Raw genomic sequence first — 21,668 nt, 5'->3', positions numbered from 1 at the left:
AGCTGCCCATTTTTTGGCATGCAGACTCACGTGACCTCCAGTTCGGACACAGGCTATGTGAGGTTGACCTCCAAGGTCATTTGAGGTCACTGGCCGAAAGTCTTTTGAGGTCACCGGTAATAGTAAACAAGAACGCACAAATGCTGTGCGTTAGCCTGCAGAAGCTGAAATGGAAAGTTCCAAGACTTATAACCCCTCTTCAAAAGCATAAGAGGTACATGGTCGTTGTGGAGTTGATATAAAGACTGAACTAGAACAAATATATCTATATCCATCTACCTATCAATCTATCATATATATATATATATATATATATATGTGTGTGTGTGTGTGTGTTTGTGTGTAGGTGATCGATGTAATCACCTTTGCTACTCGTTTTTTTTCACTTAAGGCAAATGTGTTAGATTACATAGCAAATATTATATCTTTATCCTGCATTAATCAAAATAGCATGAAACCTTTTTAATATGAGCTTATTGGAAAGTAGTATCACATTTTATCCCACTGTTACAGAACGCAAAGACAAAATAGTAAAACAGCTTCATATAGGCAATGTACAGGATCTGTTATTAGCACTCTTGAAAGGAGTAAAGACAGGGTTATTATACTGATGACTGATGGATGCCAGATAAGAAAGTATGAGTGTGAATAGAAAAACTAAAGAGTTTGACCGTCAGACCTAAGTTGTACATGGTGAAAGTAGCTCTGAATATTGTATATTGTATGAAAAAAGAGAAAAGGTTTGTATTCAACTAGAAGAGTAACATTGCATCCCAAAAGGTTATTGTGAGCGTAATGGGTGATGGCACAGCTTCTGTGAATAATGTGATGGGTGATTTCTGAGCACCAGAGGAAAATGATATTTTGTATCAGTAATTCATGCTTAAACCACAATTTGATACATTATCACAATAAGTACAAAAAGTTTGCGGTGAACACTGACAGAATCCTAACTGTTCATGTGCTTACCGAGAAGGTTGCTTGGGTGTCTTACTGACGTGACAGTTGTGAAGGTACATAGAGGGTTACCTAATTATAGGATTTCATTATGCAAAATGAAGCAGAGAAGGAATATGGAAAAATGGTGAATGAGTTATTCCGAATGAAGAAAGAGTAGCAGAAAAAATTAAAACAAAACATTGGCAGATGAATATAAGCATTTTACTGTCTGTAAAATGGAAACCGATGGTCTTCAACTTTTTGGTGGGGATAAAGAATGGTTAATAACCACAAATTATGAGTGGAACTACAACGATGTCAGGTGGGAAGAAACAAACACTATTGAGGGAGATGGAAGCAGAGAGAGCAGTAAAAAACTGGTGGATGGGGTATATGCAAGAAAATAACTCTGATGAATGATAATAAACTAAGTGCAGTAAGTATGTACAAAATGTAATCATAAAGAAGGGAAAGGTCAAAGAAAGATGTGGAAAGAAAACCAATACAAATTTATCTGAAAACAGGACACTCTGGAAAATGGAGAGAATGTAATGAATGAGTATGGAAAATATTGTGCTCATATATGAATAAAAATGGCAGACTGTAAACTATGTATGCAAAGTTATGCACTAATGAAATAGCAATCTGAAAAGTTGACAAATGGGGATGAGGAGAGCAAAGAGGTGATGAAAATGACCGTGTTGGATGGTGTACATGGAGGGTGTGATAATGGGTAAATCTAAACTATAAAATGGGTAAATCTAAACTAAATCGAGCTTTTTGGACGAGGAATCTAGATACGTAATCTCACACACTCAAACAGATCTGCTTTGTGTATTCAAGTGTTCGTCGTCATAGTGCTGCACAAAGACGCGCTGTTCACAAAAGAGGAAGGGACTGGATTCACTCGTATTTACACATATCCCCATGAACTGTTCAGAATGACAAGAGAGAAAAGGAATACACACACACACACACACACACACACACACACACACACACACACACACACACACACACACACACACACACACACACACAGAATAATAGACCGACAGACAGACAGACTTAACTTACGTGTGGGATTTCTGCTTCTCTGGTTCTGTTCACTGCCGCCTGTAACGCCTGAAGGGACCCGTACCCGTATCTGTGATTAGGAAAGGTAGATGGAAATATGATTATGTTCTGTATATACGTACACAGCTGTCTAGCTATCTATATGTCCATATGTCAATATATCTACCTATCAGGTTTTACATATATATATATATATATATATATATATATATATATATATATATATATATATATATATATATATATATATATTTATTTATTTATTTATTTACCAGTAGGAAATCCAGAGCTGACCGGTTAAAAATTTATGACCATGTATACGACACTGAGCGGAACCCTTGGGAGTCACCCCCCTTTGGAATACGACCCTTGGAGTCCCATATTACCCACTGAACATGTGTTCTTCCTTGGACCCCGTTTTGTGAGGGAAATATTCCCTATGGACTTATTCCTACCATGGATCTGTTTCCAACATATACCTATTCCCTACTGACCTACTTTCGCTTTACCAACTCACCCGCCCTGCCTTCTGGCCCATCTTCCCATCCACCTACCTTTCCCACCCTTCCCACCTACCATGCTCATACCCACAATGCCCATGAATCCACACTCACCCATTCACCCTGCCTTCCACTCATCCACGCACCAATTACTCATGGACCAATTTTCCCACTACTAAACACAGTGCCCTACCAATTCACCCATCCTTCCCATCCAACCATCCACCCTGCCCATTCACCCACCCTCCCACCCACTCACAGTCGTCCATCCACCCTACCCATTCTCTCACTCACGGATTCCCCATGGACCTATTTGCCCACTCACCCTCCCTATCCACCCACCTACACCCACTCCTGTCCACCCACTCATCCACTCCTCCCGCCCACCCACCCACATTCATGGCCACCCACTCACCCACCCACGCTGCCCCACCACATTCACATCCCACATTCAGTCACCCACATCACCAAACCACCAAACTTCCCTACCTGTTATAATAATATTGATATGCTTGTAGAGCAAAATTCAAACTCTGCTGTAAAAGCTCTACCCAGTTGAAATGCACGATTAGTGACTTTATTTGTTCTAATCTTAGCCATCAGGGGCGCCACTTTAGCCACTTTAAACTACGACAATACTCTCATTTAGAGCCCTCTTGCTGCAACTAATGTACGTTTAAATTCCACAGTAGAAACACACACACACACACACACACACACACACACACACACACACACACACACACACACACACACACACACACGCAACCAGACAGTTTTGATCAAACTCTGAAAGCCTTTCGCAGTGAAGAGGTCTGTAACTATTTCCGTTAAACCTCCAGCATTGGGGCGTTTATTTATTTGTTCTTATTATCGTCAGACGATTTTATTCAGCGAAGACGAGATTTTTTTTAACCTGATGTGATGTATACAGCACTCATCGACGCCTTTAATCAATTCACTCCAATGACGTACTTGTTTATTCTGGCTACTTTTTGATGCTATATCAAACTTTGGAGGTACTTTTCCGACAGGACGGGGTAGACACAGCCTCCAGTAATCCCTTCAGTACCAGAGACACTTGCTAACTTGACTAAAATGTCCTGTTATTAGCAAGAACGAACTTGGAGAAAGAAACACCGATATGGGACTTAGTGTGTATTGACGTTTCGCCTCATGGACCTCACCTTCCTTACCCTACCTGTCCCCTACCATCCCTAGCCAATACCTAACCCCCCCCCACACCCACTGCCTAGTTCTGCTATATATACAGGAAATGTGGTGTATATTCAGCAACTGTATTCTGAGGAAGCCATGAGGCGAAACGTCAATACACACTAAGTCCCACATCGGTGTTTCTTTCTCCAATTTGTCAACGAACAGTGTATCAAGAACGAACTTTAATAATGTTACCGGACTGAAGTGGTTAATAGGGGAGTTGAAGTCTTATCAGAACCGTCTGGAACTTACAAGAATGAAGTGAAGAATGACGTCATCGTAATGGAAGGGATGATAATATTCTTGCTAATGTCAGAGGATTTTTTGTTAGCTTGGGGGAAACCTGTCATACTAGGGGTCACACTCCACCTTTAAGACCTTTAGTACGGGGCCAAATTTTTTTCTTGTTTTATTATTGCTATTGACAGACTATTTCATTCAGTTTCCGAGGGATTTTTTTAGTTGTTTTCTACAGACAATAAGATTATAATAGATACTATGCCATCAAACAGAAGTGGTTAACCTCTTCAGTATGATGATGTCTTTTCAACAGGTTACTTTTGATGTAGCAATGAAAGGGCTAGCTTTGTCTATATAAAAACCCTTCACCTAGAAAACTCCCTCCTAGACTACATAAAATCGCACGAGGATAGCAAATATATGTAAGATGCCACCATACTGAAGTTGCTGAAAGTGTGGTTGGCAAGGGTGACATTTTTGTTGTACTTCTGCAAGCATCAGGCGATTTAATTCGGCTTTGAAGAAACTTCTTTGCATGCTGGTTTACTATTAACTCGATTTGTATGAGAGGCTTTTCTTAACTTGAATATAAGAGTTTATCCTCTAAAAGCGGCTAGATTACACTTTCTTTAAAAATGTGCCAGATTTAAGGACTGGGGTGCCTTAAATTGGTGGCAACAGTTTCATGTACAAATATGCTTGCCGTTTGATTTCGATGACTTGTTAATTTCCAATTCTCTCCTTATTAGCACTAAACAAGTTATTCAGTTTAGAGCAGACCTCTCGTAGTGACTGAGTAAATGAAGGCTCTGTTTTACCTCTCGGTCCTCAAAGTCTCTCTTAGCTTGAACACAATTACTTGGTGACAGCGAGAACATTGCAAACAGGATATCATCGGAGTTAGAGGGTATTGGGATGATTAGAGGTGGAGGGTACCTACAATCCTACAAATCAATAGAATGGACAGTTACCACAGGCCTGTTGTGTTTTTAAAAATAACACAAGCAAAGGTGGACAGAGTCAGAGGCACAAACACATTTCTAATAAATTAGCAATTACACCTGCGCAGTGTTTTGCCAGGAAGTACAACAGGAGTTCATAATATTCCCATATCATTAGTTCTTCCTGCAAAAGCAGATCTTGGGGACGACGGGCAATCGACCGTAAATAACGTCAAGAATCCCATCTCCAGCTACTGAGATAAGATGTCCATAACTGTAATGCAAACAGCGCTGACATGCAACATCGTAATGTTCTTCCGTTAACTCCTGCACACCCTTGGCATTAAGCATTTATGTTTTATTCTTGCTGTCGCGGTATGGTTTTACTTAGCTTATGAGAGAACTTTAAAATATGAGGTCCTAACAAAGTTAAAAACAGGCGTTATGGAGACCGCAGGAAAAGATGGTAATTAAAAAAAAAAAATGTTACAGGAATGAAGGGGTTAACCAGTAACACAAATGCCAGATCTCTCTCTCTCTCTCTCTCTCTCTCTCTCTCTCTCTCTCTCTCTCTCTCGATGAAGCTGAAAATGATCTGTCATTATTTTGATCTGTGATGATTGTAAATGTGGCTCCAAGTTAAATTACTTCTGCTGCCTGCTAACAGGTTCCAGAAATGCAAAACACTGGTTACTTTTTTTTTCTCTTTTTCTCATTTTGTTTCCCTTCATCATGTCACCGCTCTTTTCCTTGCCTGTCCTTTACTTTTTCTGTCTTCTTTTTTTCGCCTATCCTCTCCCTTTCCCGATTCAACCTGCCTTTTTGGTCGTTTGGTGGCAGTTACGGCATTCTAGCACAACTTTCACCATGCCGCCTTCAGAAAGCAGGGTGACATCATTTTTATATTCTTCTTGCTACTACCAAATCCTCCAAACACACACACACACACGCACACACACACACACACACACACACACACACACACACACACACACACACACACACACACACACACACACTACAAAATATTTACCCTAGTTTATTCCTAGCTCAGGCACCTCACTCCAATCCCCACTGCACCCCATTTCCAATCATCAGTACCAGTGCACCTCTCATTCATCCCAGTGCATCCTTCACTCATCCCAGTGCATCCTTCACCCATCCCAGTACATCCTTCACCCATCCCAGTGCATCCTCCAGTCATCCCAGTGCACCCTCCATTCATCCCAATGCATCCTTCATTCATCCAATACTTCTTTCATTCATTCCAGTACATCCATCATTCATCCTCAGTAACTCTCCCCACTCTTCCACCAAATTTTCCTTCACATCCTAGCTCTCTCCAGACAATCCCAATTCACACACTCCACTGCACCAGTCACTCTAGTCTGGTACTCTCCACTAGTCCATGTAATGCCAATATCATTCAGCTCCAGCACCAACATGAGTCCACCTAATACTAATACCAATCAATATAATACCAATACTACTTCACCTACTGCACTACTGGCCCACCCAATACTCGTACCAATCCATGTAATGCTAATCCTATCCCACCTAATGCCGCCACCAATCCTCTATAGTACCAGTACCATCATTCCCCCACCTAATGCCAATACCAGTAATCTACCCAGTAACACCAATTTCATTTCAGTAAGAGCTGATTTAATATTAACTACACTCCACTTAATACCACCAATGCCGTCACTGCCAGTTCATCTAATACAAGTACAATTCACGTAATATTAATTCTTTGGACCTGACGATTCGTACTTTCTCCTTTATTCACGCTGCCTCCAGACGGTTTTCTTCATCTCAAGAGAGGCTTTTCTTACTGGAAGGGTTAGGTACAGCCATCATTAGCCCTTCAATACTAGAGTGCTCTGAAAAAATAATCGTCTGTGCTCTGACTGAGAGGTTAAACACTAATCCCACAGTACCAATATACTCACCTCATACAAATACTATTACCCGTTACCCTAATGTTGGCACTCCTCCACCTTATACCAGTACTGTTTTAGTCAGCACCACTACAACCACCAGTACACCAATGCGAGTCATCTTAAATGCTAACATTACTCCCCCTAGTGCCAAAATTTGTCTGTTCATCACCGTCACCAGTCCACCTAATACATGTACCACTAACGGTCTAACCAATCTTTACTCCATCTATCACCACAGCACCAGTACATCTAATACTAATGTCTCTTTAATATTAACATTCCCCTAATACGAACACAGATCTACTGGTACCTAATACTACCAATTCACCTGGTGCTTACCTACACAACTGGAAGCCAAGTGCCCAATATGGTGGCATAACAGGGCGGTGTATGAGGCTGGTGTACTGGGCTACCACGCTCTCAGGTTCAGGGCCCAGTACCATGTAGAGGTCCAGTACACCACCGATAGTCCGGAACGTGATGGCAGGGTAGTCCAGGAGTTGATAATCTGGGCAGGGACAGTAAATGGGATAATATAGTGCTTTTTGTAACGGGCTGAATAATTTAGACAATAGCAGTAATGGAAATAGTAATATTATGCATAAGCTAAATCGTTCTGTACATGCATATGTTTGTATGCTTGCACACTCTTTATCCCATGTGAGAAGCTCTACTAACACACTCCCAGGCTTTGTTTTAAGAGTCCAGAAGGTCAACTAATCCGAAGGTCGTTGGGCCAAGATGTCTCTTTAAATTACTGGAGAGGTCACCCCCCCAAACCTGAGCATTGGCACAAAAAATTGTGTGTGTGTGTGTGTGTGTGTTTACTGTACTGAGTAGTGCTTGATATTACTGTAGCCTGTTGTGATGGAATGGCAATGTTTATGAGTGATCAGGTGTACGTTATCGAGGGAACATTGATGAAGTAAAAGGTGAAGACATAATGTATTTATATTTTGCAGTGTCCTGCTTGCACGCGCATGGGCGGGCAGGTAGTATTAAAGGCAGTTAAACACCCACCTCCAGCTGGGATTGACCCCCGACATTGTACAGTACAGCACCGAATAAGTGTGCAAAACACTCGTTCAGTGGAGGCCCTGATGATTGTTACTATTACTGTTATTGTTGTTGTTATTATTATTATTATTGGCCACCTCATGCTGTTCTTGTTGTTAGTTGCGTTTTCTTGCTTGGTTTCTTTCTTTTGATCTTCCTTTCTTGTTTAATTATGCCAAGCATTTCTACCCTTCAGTATTAACAGATTCCGACCAAACTTGGATACAATGACGAGCCTATAATCTAGCTGTGTCTGCAAGGTTTTGATTGCTAGGCAACTACTCGTTGTCTAGCAACGGCAGAAAAAAAAAAAAAAAAACACTTTTCTCGTACTTTTCACGTTTTGAGTTGTAGAAGCATTATTAATGGGCGTCGAAAGCTCCGACTTCTTATGGCGTAATCTTCAGCTCATTCCCTATTGGAAGTGTGCCATCCACTTTCCTCACTCTCTAGTTTTCGAGTGGCAACTCCACGAAGACTGGCCTCAGAGTCCCTACAAACCAGTACCGGTTTTCAAAAATGCCCCCCTAGATCCCCAGCGGCTTAATGGAACTGTATGAAAGTTTGCATGCTTATAGACATTGACTAGTACTACAGCTTTCTATGTACACCTATCTGCTACAATGGCCAGGTCAGGGGTCAAAGGTCATCAAATGTAAAAACAGTGAAAACAGCTAAAATCATGACTATGCCCGCGTGAAATACTAAGGCTCCGAAGATTATTAAGCCAAGGCTATGCTTCTTGGGTGGAATGTTGTACTGGAGTACCTCCATGTGAAAATGACATTTAGTGTCGAAACTCACTTCCAGTCGCTGGTAGCACCTCCTAGGAGTTGTACCTCTGCTGGGCCATGCCGTGAATTTCAAGTTCCCTAGCTCCACAGTGGTTAATGAAACTTTGCATGCTTACAAACGTTAATGAGTACTACAAGTGTGCTTCGTATATGCATGACCTATTTCCGCCCGGTCTGGGGTCAAAGGGTATCAAGTGCAGAAAATATGAAAAGTGCTAAAATTACAACCTTGCTCGCACGAAATGCTAAGGCTCCAAAGATTATTAAGCCAGGGCTATGAATCATGGGTGGAATGTTCCACTGGAGTACCTCCATACAGAAATGACTTTTAGTGTCAAAACTCATTTCTGGACGCTGGCAGCGCCACCTATAATATGTACCTAGGGTGGGCCATTCCGCAAATTTCAAGTCTTCTAACTCCACAGTGGTTGGATGGAATCGAAGGAAACTTTGCATGCTTATAGACATTAATGAGTACTAGAAGTGTGCTTCGTACATCCCTGACCTATATTTGCCAGGTTACGGTTCAAAGGTTATCATGTGCATGACCTATATCCGCCATGTCAGGGGTCCAATGTAATCAAATGCACTTCAGCGGAAAATCACTAAAAGTACGACTAGGCTCGCGTGAAATGCTAGGGATTCGAAGGTTATGACCGAGAGTCATGATCTTGGGTGGGATGTTGTCCTTCAATACATTCATACAGGAGTGACTTCATACCGAAACTCACTTCCAATCATTGGCAAAGCTTGGTCCTCTTAGAGCTGACATCGTCGCCTACCGGCTTGTTATTATTATTATTATTATTATTATTATTATTATTATTAGTAGTAGTAGTAGTAGTAGTAGTAGTAGTAGTAGTTTCATCATTATCAAAATAATAATGATGCTGATGTTGCTTAATTTTAATGACAATGATGATGATGATGATGATGATGAAGATGATGTAGCTGCTGCTGCTGCTGCTGCTGCTGCTGCTGCTGTTGTCGTTGCTGTTTTTGCTGTTGTTGTTATTGTTATTGTTTTTAGTATTGTTGTTTGTGCTGTTGTTACTGCTGTTGTTGTTGTTGCGCTGATGATAGCCATGCTAACAATGGACACATCATTTATAATCAGTCTATACTGTACTCTGCTCACCATACCTTGGCCTAAAATTGCCATCTCTATCTCTGGAATGCTGGGTTATAACAGCAGATATAGACTTAAGTATTTGGCTAATCACTCAGAAGTACTACAGAAAAGATGTAAGGCCACAGTATTGTTTTTCTCCTCCATTATGCTACGTGACTAAACCTACAAAGGATGAACATTTGGGCCAAGTTCAAGTGAATGAACCATACGATACTGTTTTAAAATAGTACGAATAGAGTTATATAAAATTTTATGTGGAGGGAGGATATGGATGAAAAAACATGTAACTTCTGAATGTTACATGAGCCAGTGAAGTGAAGGTGGGGTGTGGTGTGATGTGGGCAGATGGTACAAAAAAAAAAAAAAAGAATAAAAAAAGAAAGAAAGAAAAGAAAAATCATGACAGGGCCTATGGTTAAGCCCTTCAGCCAGGAAACTTTTTTTTTTTCTTTTTAATTCGTCAGTATAAAACATTTTCATTCACCTTGGGGTAGGGCCCTGTAGTGATAGAGATTATGGAGGCTACATCAAACTCCACCAGTTCGAAAAGTCTCTCCTAAAATGAATAAAAATGTTTGTAAGATGCAAGGAAAATGGACAAATATATCGCCGACCTGAAAAGTCTTAGTGAATCAGCCAGGAGGTGCACGAAGCTCACCTATCCAGGCTCAGTAAGCAGGACATTTAATTCCTCATCTGTATTTCATTCTTGCCACTATCAGATGGTTTTATGTAGTTCAGGTGACCACTCGACTTGTGAAAAGGTTAATGAGGGCCACATCAAACCTCTTGATTTCAAATAGTCTCTACAGAATTGACAAAACTCGTATCAAAACGTCAAAGCTAACCCAGTAAAAGATGCCACCGAATGGAAGGAATTAAGAAAGAAAAAGTATAAATCTCATACAAAAAGCCATGCCAAATTTTACATTTTAAGGATATGAAAAATCTCAAATCCTATTAAGTAATCAAACTATCCAAATGGAGTATAAACAAACCGATGGCGTTGGAGTTGAGGAGCAGGATGCCGTGTGAGTTGCCGTCGTTCTCCATCACCTGGTAGTAGGGCTGGGACCCGTACAGGTTCACACGCTGCCCAGCCTGTTGGTTAGGTTAGGTAAGGAGGGTGGCAGAACGTGGGTGGTGTCAGCTTAAGGGGAATCAGACTGAGTGGTAGATAGCCTAATGACCTTATAAGCTGACACGGCAGAGAATCCCCAGTAATTAGATGGTAGCATGTAAGTTAGGTTATGAGGTCAGGATGAGTGGTAGCAGAGAGAACAGATTATGAGTTTAGGCTGGGTTGTAGACTGCAGGTCAGGTTTGGTGAATTTGGGAATGCTTTTTTTTTTTATGCAAGGAAGAAGGAACCAAAGGCCAGGAGCCTGCAAACCGTTCCATCAAAGAAAAAAATAAAAACAATTCGAAAGCGAGCCAAATTCAAGATCCGTTCATTTCGAGATGCCTGGACACATTGCATTTGAAAGACCGGAGATCATAGGAAGTAGGAAATACAGACAAAGGGAGACAGTTCCAGAGTTGACCTGTTGCATAAAGGAAGAACTGGGAGTAACGGTTAACTCTTGCATTACAGAGTTCGACAGAAAAGGGATGAGAGTTTGTTGCAAGACAGGTGCTATGCGCCCGCCGTAGAGGTGGAGGGATGCAGGCAGACAATTCAGAGGAGCAGTGACCATGGAAGTAACGATAGAAAAGAGATAATGAGGAAACAGTGCAGCAAAGAGACAGAGGATGAAGGGAACCAGTAAGAGGAGGAGAGCTGATGAGGCGAAAAGCCTTTGACTCCACCCTAATGAGAATATGTGTATGTGGGGAGCCTCCCCACACATCAGAGTTGTACTCTACACAGGGGCGAATAAAACCAGTGTATAAAGTCAAATACTGTGCAGGGGTAAAGAAGGCACGGAGTCCGCTTGACACACCTAATCTCTCGGAAGCAGATTTTACAAGATGTAATATGATCTTTCCAAGATAAGTCCCAAGAGAATGAAACCCCATGTATGTAACCCTGGAGTACTAAACATTTTTTTTTTGTAAGAAAATCACGAAATATGGGTATATTATACCCGGCATTGGAAAATAGAAAAAAATAGTAAATATGCTATTTATTCAAATAAACAATTACACACTAAAGTTAATGAACCTTACTATTACTAAGCCTAATATTAACTCTTAACTCATACAGATAAGGTACGAACTGAATTTAGAAAAAAAAAAAAAAAATCTTGAAAAAGCAAAAAAATCAAACATCTGAAAAGTTTTGGGAAAAATTCACACACACACACACACACACACACACACACACACACACACACACACACACACAAAACACCATCAATTTCAACCAAACTTCCCCAAACCCTTCCTAGGTATGCTGCCTCTGCTCACAGGGGGTCACCAGTAAACAGTCCATGCGCAAACTGTGGGGAAGAGAGATGGCCACAACACTGAACTTGAGTATATTACATGATTATAGAAAATTCTAGGGTGCAGAGCGGAATGACATGACCTACATCTGTCAGGGCTCGGGACAGACAGAAGCTACTGAGGATACCAGCTGCCTGCCTTCACAGTAACACCACGTAATGCGCATGACGTCATGGCGCTCAGGTATATTATAGCCATGTTCAGTGTTCTAGAGATGATGCAGGATTAAGCTGGATATAATTAAACATTTGTGGGTACTCCTGTGGAAGATTTTGTCAGGTTGATAGGAGTACTCCTGTGGAAGATTCTGTCTGGTTGATAAGTGTAAGAATTGAGTTTTTGATGCATAAAAAACAAGATTATTTTTTCCCCAGTCAGAGATACGAGCCAAGTCAGACATTAGATGTGCCATAGCCTCACTCCTTGTTTGTTGAAGTAACTGCTGAGATGGACGTTGCAAGAACCGAATGCAAAGGTGAAGAGTGGAATCATCAGCGTATGAGTGGATAGGGTTAGATGTACAGCTTAGAAGGTCATTGATGAATAAAAGGAAGAGAGCTGGTGATAGAACAAAGCCCTGAGGAACACCACTATTGTTAGATCCAGGAGAAGAACGATGGCCACCTATAACAGCAGCTATAGAACGACCAGAAAGGAAGCTATAGATGAAGGCACAGTCAGAAGGATAGAATCCGTAAGAGGGCAGTTTGGAAATTAAAGATTTATGCCAGACTCGATCGGAAGCCTTTGAGTTGTCAAGTGCAATGGCAAAGCGCTCGCCGAAGTCCCGAAAGGAGGATGACCAGAAGTCTGAAAGGTAGGTGAGAAGATCGCCAGTGGAGTGTCCCTGACGGAACCCATACTGACGATCAGAAAGAAGGTTATGATAGTAGAGATGCTTTAAAATTTTTGTTAAGAATGTACTCGAAAACTTTTGAGACACAGGATGTTAAAACAATTGGGCGATAGAGGGTTGGGAATGGTCACCCTTCTTTGGGACTAGCTGAATGAGAGCAAACTTCCAGCAAGAAGGAAAGGTACAAGTTGATAGTCAAAGGCAAAAGAATTTACCAAAGCAGGGTGTAAACACAGAAGCACAGTTCTTGAGGACAACAGGAGGGACCCCATCAGGCCCATATGCCTTGTTAGTACAGAGGCCAATGATGGCAGAAAATACATCAGCTGAAGAAATTTTAATGTCAAGTATGAGGAAGTCAGAGGGAGGAAGTGACGGAGGAACAGCACCAGAATCGTCTAGGGTGGAATTGGAGGAGAAAGTCTGAGCGAAGAGATCTGCTTTATCAGTGGAAAAAATAGCTACAGAACCATCAGAGTAGAAAAGAGGGAAGGATGATGAGGTAAAGTTGTTAGAAAGGTTTTTGGCAAGGTGCCAGAAGGAGCAGGAAAAATTCGAGTTACAGAGTTGAGAGCATTTAGTACGGATGAAATTATTTTTAGCAGAGCGAAGAACAGACTTAACACGATTCCGGGCAGAAACATAAAATAGATGTAATTCAGGCATGGGTTGGCTCTGGTACCTTTTATAGGCCCTCTCCTTTTTGTGGACAGCATATGAACAAGCATGATTAAACCAAGGCTTTCTTGCACTAGTCATAGGATATGAGAAAGGAATGTATGCTTCCATGCCCGAGCGAATAATCTCCGTAATGCGCAAGACACACTCAGATGGCTCCCGGTTATGGAAACAATAATCTTTCCAGTGAAAATCAAAGAAGTGCTGCCTGAGGGCCTCCCAATCAGCAGCTCCAAAGTGCCACAATCGACATTTGTTTGAAGGGTCCACAGGCCGTGCCGAAGTGATAGGACAGGTTAAGGTAATAAGGTTGTGACTGGAGGAGCCCAACAGAGAGAAAAGATAAACAGTGTAAGCAGATGGATTAGCCGTAAGGAAGAGGTCAAGTATGTTGGAGCTCTCTCCAAGGCGGTCAGGGATACCGGTAGGGCGCCGTACAAGCTTCACTAGGTCATTAAGGTTAGGAAAGATGTAGGCTTGTTCACCAGGTGGATCAGTGAAAGGAGAGGAGAGCCAAAGGTGCTGGTGAACACTGAAATCTCTTAGAATGGAGAGTTCAGAGAAAGGAGAAATGGATAGGATGTGTTCTGTCGTATAAGTAAGATAGTTGAAGAATTTTTCAGTCAGTAAAATTAAATGATATATATCAATAATTTCTTTACACATCTGAGGCATAAAATTCCTGTGCCAGTTTTTCAGTCACCTTGAATAAATACGTTAGGAGAGATACCCTCATGTTTTGAAAGAGAATGAAGATAATGGAAACAAAGACACTACTGACCAAAGCTGAAAATGGTAAGATTAAGCAGGTGAAAAGTAGCAGACCAGAATGCAATTTTATATTACGTGAAGCAAGGTTAAGTAAAGCTAAATTAGGTTTTTCATTAACTAGCTTACGTTGAGGCTAAACTGGGTTAGGATCAGTTAATTCAGGGAGACTGAGTGTAGGTGGAGCTGCTGAGGGTATGTGATAGGTGAGGCAGCATAAAGATTTGTACTTCCTTTGTACTTTTTAAAAATGTCGGAACCTATTGAGATATCGCCAAACCAACCAGTAACCTTCTAGCTATGAATAGCCCATTTTCCATGCTATTTCTGCTAGTGATAAATCTATGCCCATGATAAAGCTAACATATCAAAAATTTTAAATACGTTCACAATGACGTCTTTTTTCAGAGAATAATGAAAATAGTTTGTTGATCCAGCCTACGATGCACGTTATCTTTTTCACAAAAGCTTTCTCCAACAAAAAGGCTAATAATCAAGGGCGTTTAATGGCCGCACTGTCAAAACTGAAAGTGCTATGGGATTAGCGAACCCCAAATTTCTAGCAGTCATTTGTTAAACCATTATGAGGGTTAGGTGTATTTGCCATCTCGTCCTCACTACTGAATGCGTTCTGTAAAGTGGCATCAAACTAATCCCATCTAATTATAGCAGTTCTTCGATAAATAATCATAAGAAACTGAATGTTTGCATACAACTTCACCTTATTAGTTTTAGTAATTTTTCTAGCTTGCGAGCGAAGCCAACAAGTGAGAATACTATACTATACTATTACTATACTATACTATACTATGCTATACTATACATATATGTAGAAGGGTAGTATGCACACCTCGAAAGCTGTGCCAACTCGGGAACTAATAACCCTACAACAGATCCACACACATCGTTGGACAGCTTACAATAAAATGTTACCTAAATGAATTTTCCATAATTTTCCCACTGAATAGCTGATTAAAGCCGAAAAGCGCCCAAATGAGCACCAAAGCTGCATTATCTCAGAAACTATTTAAACTACAGCGGATCTACGCATTTCTGTGGTAAGTTAATGAAAAAATAAGCTGGTGGGAGGTAAAGGCACCCAACAACCTCGATACAGTGCTGCCTTCCAGTGACTCTGAAGTGACCGACAAGCCAAATGGCCATCTGTAACCCTGAAAACCATTTACTTCAAGGAAACATATAACTACATGCTACCTAGTGGCCACGTGAATTAAGGTGATCCAATAGGATGGGTCCCGCGAGAATTACATCCGCGGGTAGGTTGAGGTTTATTGATCACATAACACCACAGCGACAGGTGAGTTCGGTCACGCTCTCCTTAATGTTAGGACTGGGTAGCCTGGTCTAGGGGCCTTCCTTTACTGGTGGAGGCAAAAAAAAAAAAAAAAAAAAAAAGACTGGATGATTAATAGATAGACAGAGACGGTTACCTAAGTAACTCCTCAATATTCGTCACCAAATCAAAAAAAAAAATCAAACTGAGCATGGAAACTGTTATCTCGGAAACTGTTAATGCTAAAACGGACGTACGCATATCTCCTGAAAGCTTATGGGAAGTAATTTGGCGTTACTTAAGTGGCTCTCCTCAAAGTTTGCCACAATATTTCTTTTAAAATGAAAAAATAAGCTGAGCATGAAAACTGGGTTATCTAAAAAATAATTAAAGCTAAAGAGGACCTAAAGTGCCTTGTCAAAATTCATCAACATATTGCAGAAATTTATCCAAAAGCGACAAATTGTGCACCAAAACTTTTTTTTTTTTATAAAGCTATGAAAATAACATTGGTTTTATGCACACCGTTGATGAGTGTAAGGAAAGGTAATAGATGTTACTCAAGCAGCTTGTCTCAACATCTGTCACTATAGTGCGAAAACAGAGAAGCCAAACTGAGCACCAAAATGAGGCATCACAAATTATTAAAACTATACCGTAATGGACCTGTGTACATCATTGGAAAACTTATGGATAAGTAATTAGTGTTACTAAAGTTTTTTTCTTTTTTCAAAATTTCAGTGTGAAAAATATGAAGCATTTGGGATGAAACATTATGTTTCTATAGCTAATATATCAATATTAACAAGCTTGCTTGCTCGAACATATTCCACACTTTCTAGTGAGGACGCTTATAACTTACATACGAGTAGCTTCGGAGGCAATGATATTAACTGGAATACTTGGATATAGTCTTGGTTAATCCATTCACTGCAAGGGACCACTTCTAAGCCGTGTCAGATAGTGTGGTGGTGCCAAGAATAATCTACAGCGAGAAAGCCAGCATGTCTGAGGAACGAATGACTTTCCAAAAATTGGCTCTAGTATAGCATCACTTTTTTTTTTTCTTTTTTTTTTTTACCAAACGCAAGATCCGTTTTCTCTCCTACATGTATCCCAAGCAAGATGGCACGTTAGAATTGAACTCTCCCGTACCGTAATCGCATTCAAAGTGAGGAGTAGACTGTAACACCAGTCGAACAGGGCAGTACTCCCGAGGTTGATGGCAAGCTGGTGATAGGGAGAGCTGGAGCTCCCGTTTCACCAGCCCTCAGGACTTGATCCTGACCATCTCCCTTTTCTGAACATTTTCAGTGCATTCATTTACACAGAGAGTAGGCCAGCATGCTCTCATAATACCTCTACCTTCAACTGTCTACACCACACTACATGCGCATAACATATCACACCTTCTATTCACATCTTTAGTAATAGCCGCTGCAATCTTACAATCAAATGAGGTGGTACCTCGGATTGCCACCACCGGCAGGGTAGGGGTGGAGGCACAGGGTCCTCCCGGTCGCCATCAAGCGACTGTGCCAGCAGCGACTGTTGCTATTTCCGGGAATGCTCGTCGGCGAAGAGGTGACGGTGCGGCCTTATTCTTTACCAACATCCGCGGCCTATCCACAAATTTAAACTCAGTTCATTTTTTCCTTCAGTCCATATCCCCTTTAGCCCTTTTCCTCACAGAACCACAAATCTCACCCTCTACCGATATATCTCCATTTTGTTTTCCCGGTTACCATCTCCTTACAAACTTTCGAAACAAGGGCGGCACCTGTTGTTATATCAAATCCCAATATGCAGTTGATACTATTTTAAACTTCACTTCATCCAGTTTTGATTACTCATTATATAAATTAAATTGCCAAAACATTACCAAATATATCTGTGTAGTTTATCGTTCCCCCAATGCTTCTTCGGAACCCAGTGTATTTGATTCCATATCCACTCAGTTGAGTAACCTTGACCTTGCCCTTGGCAATGAAATTACCATTTTGGGTGATTTTAACATACACAATGTTGAATGGTTATTGCATTCTACCCGGACTGACGAGGCTGGTCTAGAAGGCGAGCTGTTTGCGGAATCGTTTAATCTCACCCAGTTGGTAAAGCAACCAACCAGAATACCTGATAATCCTGACCATAATGCCCATCTCTTGGATTTATTCTTGACAAATAATCCAGATCAATACAGGATAGAGGTACTGTCACCACTTGGATCCTCTGACCACAATCTCATCAAAGCCTCATTAGTTAACCCTCCTACACCTCCCCATTCCGAACCTGTCAGGGTGACCCGATGGCACTTTGACAGGGCAGACTGGGATGGATTTAGAAATTATCTTGCTGATGTTCCATGGCAGTCTTTCTTCTCTAGTGATCCCAATTCTACCCAGTCCCACATTTGTGACTTAATACTAGCTGGTATGGATTTATTCATACCAAGTCAACAATTCACTAAAAGATCAAACTCTCCAAAATGGTTTGATGGCAATTGTGCCAGAGCAACAGCCCAAAAGTCATTAGCATATAACTCTTACTTAAAATAAAAAACACCTGAATCACTCTCCCAATTTAAAATTGCTAGAAATCATGCAAAAGCTGTATTAAATCTATCTAAATCAAACTTTCTTCAAAAGCAAGCATCAAAACTACTTAACAACCCTAATGACAATAGAATATTCTGGTCAACTCTTAATTCTTTCAATAATAACTTTAACAAGTCATCTTCCATTCCCCCACTAAAATCTTCAGATGGCAATATTACAAGTGACCCACGTGGGAAAGCAGATATCTTTGCTAGAACCTTTGCAAGAAACTCTACCATAGATGATACCAGCCAGAATGTCTCAGTACTGGAACTTGATTCTCCCGAAATTGCCCCACTTAAAATACAGACAAGATTTGTAAAATCCATCCTAGACAATTTACCTACCAACAAAGCTCCAGGTCCAGATGGAATTCCGCCAATTGTTTTGAAAAAGTGTTCCCCTGAACTTGCCTCTGTCCTAGCCCAATTATTCAGACTATGCATACGTACTTCTTTATTCCCAAATTCATGGAAAGAAGCCAATATCCACCCAGTTCCGAAGAAAGGAAATTCGTCTGACCCCTCCAATTACAGACCAATAGCTATCACATCTTCTCTTGGTAAGGTATTTGAAACTTTAATTAATAAGCATATTGTTAAACATCTTGAATCCAACAACTTAATTAATGATAGACAATACGGTTTTCGCCACGAAAGATCCACCATTGACATACTCAATCTCCTAACTCATACCATCCATCAATCAATTGATCTACATGGAGAAACTCATGCAGTAGCTATTGATATCTCTAAAGCTTTCGACAGAGTATGGCACCGTTCCCTGCTGTCCAAACTCCCTTGCTATGGACTAACGTCTTTTGTTCCTTTGATTTCTTCTTATCTTAGTTACAGGAAAATAAGAGTAAAAGTAGATGATGTATATTCGAATTTCCACTCAATTAACGCCGGCGTGCCGCAGGGATCAGTTCTGGCGCCAACCCTATTTCTGGTTCATATTAATGATCTCTTATCTGTCACTCACAATCCCATTCACTCATATGCAGATGACTCAACACTACATAGTTCATTCACACTCAGACATCCATTTACAAAGTCTAATATCTCTACTTCTCAACTCAGTACAGCCATCTCCATAAATCAAGATCTATCTGCAATCAGTGAATGGGGACAAAACAACCTTGTCTCTTTTAATGCTAGTAAAACTAAATATATACAGTTTACTAATAGACAGATATTGCCAGATTCGTACATTATCTTCAGTGCTACTAATATTCCCATCTCCAAAAGTATTGAAATTCTTGGTGTCTCACTTAACAGTGCCCTCAGCTGGACCTCTCATGTCAGATCACTTGCTAAAACCGCCTCAAAGAAACTTGGATTATTGTACAGAGTCCGTAACTTCTTCGCCGATGAGCAGTTAGCTATAATTCATAAGAGTCATGTGCGCTCTCAGCTTGAATATTGCTCACCCTTGTGGAATGGTTGTGGAGAGGTTGCATTAATGACAACTAGACAAAATTCAGAATAAAGCTGTTAGAATCATTAACAACCCTGCCATTACATATAAACTACCTCCCCTGCAAGTAAGAAGGAATGTTGCCTCCCTTGCATTATTTTACAGATATTTTTTTGGCAAATGCTCAGACGAAGTTGCGTCCATGGTGCCACCTCTCCATGCCTTCCCTCGTGCTACACGGGCATCTGGTAGCGCTCATGACTGGAATGTCACTCAACCATATTGCAGAACTTCTGCCTATCAGAATTCTTTCATTCCCCGAACTGCATCTCTCTGGAACTCGCTTCCCCAGAGTTGTTTTCCTCCAAATTTCAACCTACAACTGTTCAAGTCTAACTGTTACAGATATTTTGTGAACAGAGGACACCAGTAATCTGGTGTATGGATAATTTTTTTTTCTCCATTTGTTTTTCCTTCCTCCGTTCTGTTATTAAAAAAAAAAAAAAAAAAAAAAAAACACACACGATTTCACTGGGAAGGTTGTTTAGGTGTCTAATGACTCGCCACCGGAATTTTGCTGTTTCCTCTCCCCCTTCCCCTCTCCCCTCCGGATAGATAGATGGGTAGAAAGATATACCGGTAGATAGTTACATAACTGCATAAATCATTTCTTCTAATTTTTCTACTAAATTATATATATATATATATATATATATATATATATATATATATATATATATATATATATATATATATATATATATATATAAACGCTGAACCACTTTTTTTTAAGATCTGTCCGATCCGTGTATTTGAGGTTAATTATAATTTCTCACTTTCCCTTTTTCATTCAGTTTCAGTTTTTTCGTCGACGTTTCTTTTTCTCCCTCCTACTGTTTTCTTATTCTTTTACTCATCCCCCCCTTGTTTTTCCTTCACCTAATCCTTCCGGTTCCCCGCCATTTCTCCTCTTCCTCCTTCTTTCGTTCCTTTCTTTTCCCCTCCCTCTAATTACTCCTTACACTTCCTCCTCTCTGTTCCTTCTCTCCCTTCCGCCCATTTCCCTTCATCTTTTTCTTTCTTTCCGACTTTCCTTTCATCTCATCTTTTATTTCACACACGTCCTTTTATTGTCTTCTCCCAGTACTTTACATTCTCCCTTCCAAAGTTCCTGTCCCGTTTCCTTTCTCTCCCTTTCCTCCTTCCTCCCTTTCTTCCTCTCTTTCTGTTATTTTTTTCCGTCTCTCTGTTCTGTCATTTTTCCCCTTATTTTCTTCCATCTACCTTCCCTCTATCTCTTTCACGTCTCTTTTCCCATCTTCTCTTTCTTCCGTCCTCCTCTTTCCACTCATCTCCCTCGTTTCCTCCTCTCTAATCCTCCCGCTTAATCTCTTATATCCCTCTCCCGTCTCCTCTCCTCTCCTCTCCTCTCCTCTCCTCTCCTCTCCTCTCTCTCTCTCTCTCTCTCTCTCTCTCTCTCTCTCTCTCTTCGTAATTCAAAACGCTACCTTTCCTAGGGAGATTAATTAAAGGTAGCTTTTCAAAGGGAATAATGGAAGTAGGGTGCCCTTTATCTTGTAGGGGAGAGAGAGAGAGAGAGAGAGAGAGAGAGAGAGAGAGAGAGAATATTCTGAGTTGGGCGAGATAAATAACTGGAAAGAGGGGAATGTGGCGAAGCAGAAAGTTAAAGAATGTAAACAGAACAAAAACAAAAAAGTGAATACAGAAAGAAGAGGCTACATGAGAAAAAAATTACTTAAATGTAGGCAAC

The 21,668-nt window shown here is 40.7% G+C and overlaps 1 protein-coding gene across 1 annotated transcript in view; it reads right to left on the bottom strand.

The window, feature by feature from the left end:
• Positions 1-21,668, bottom strand: part of LOC145401961 (maltase-glucoamylase-like) — a 234,475-nt gene that overhangs the window by 97,174 nt on the left and 115,633 nt on the right. The window contains exons 27-29 of the mRNA XM_080274065.1: positions 10,839-10,941; positions 7,198-7,366; positions 2,017-2,086 (exon numbers count right to left, since the gene is read on the bottom strand). Of these exons, the coding sequence (XP_080130191.1) occupies positions 2,017-2,086; positions 7,198-7,366; positions 10,839-10,941 (342 nt within the window). The remainder of the gene's footprint in view (positions 1-2,016; positions 2,087-7,197; positions 7,367-10,838; positions 10,942-21,668) is intronic.

This window comes from Coenobita brevimanus, chromosome 57 (assembly GCF_032717465.1).
Source record: "Coenobita brevimanus isolate Jiangsu-jjx chromosome 57, ASM3271746v2, whole genome shotgun sequence".
NCBI classification, from domain to species: domain Eukaryota; kingdom Metazoa; phylum Arthropoda; class Malacostraca; order Decapoda; family Coenobitidae; genus Coenobita; species Coenobita brevimanus.
The sequence above is the reverse complement of the archived record's forward strand: the minus strand, read 5'-3'. Positions and strand labels throughout refer to the sequence as shown.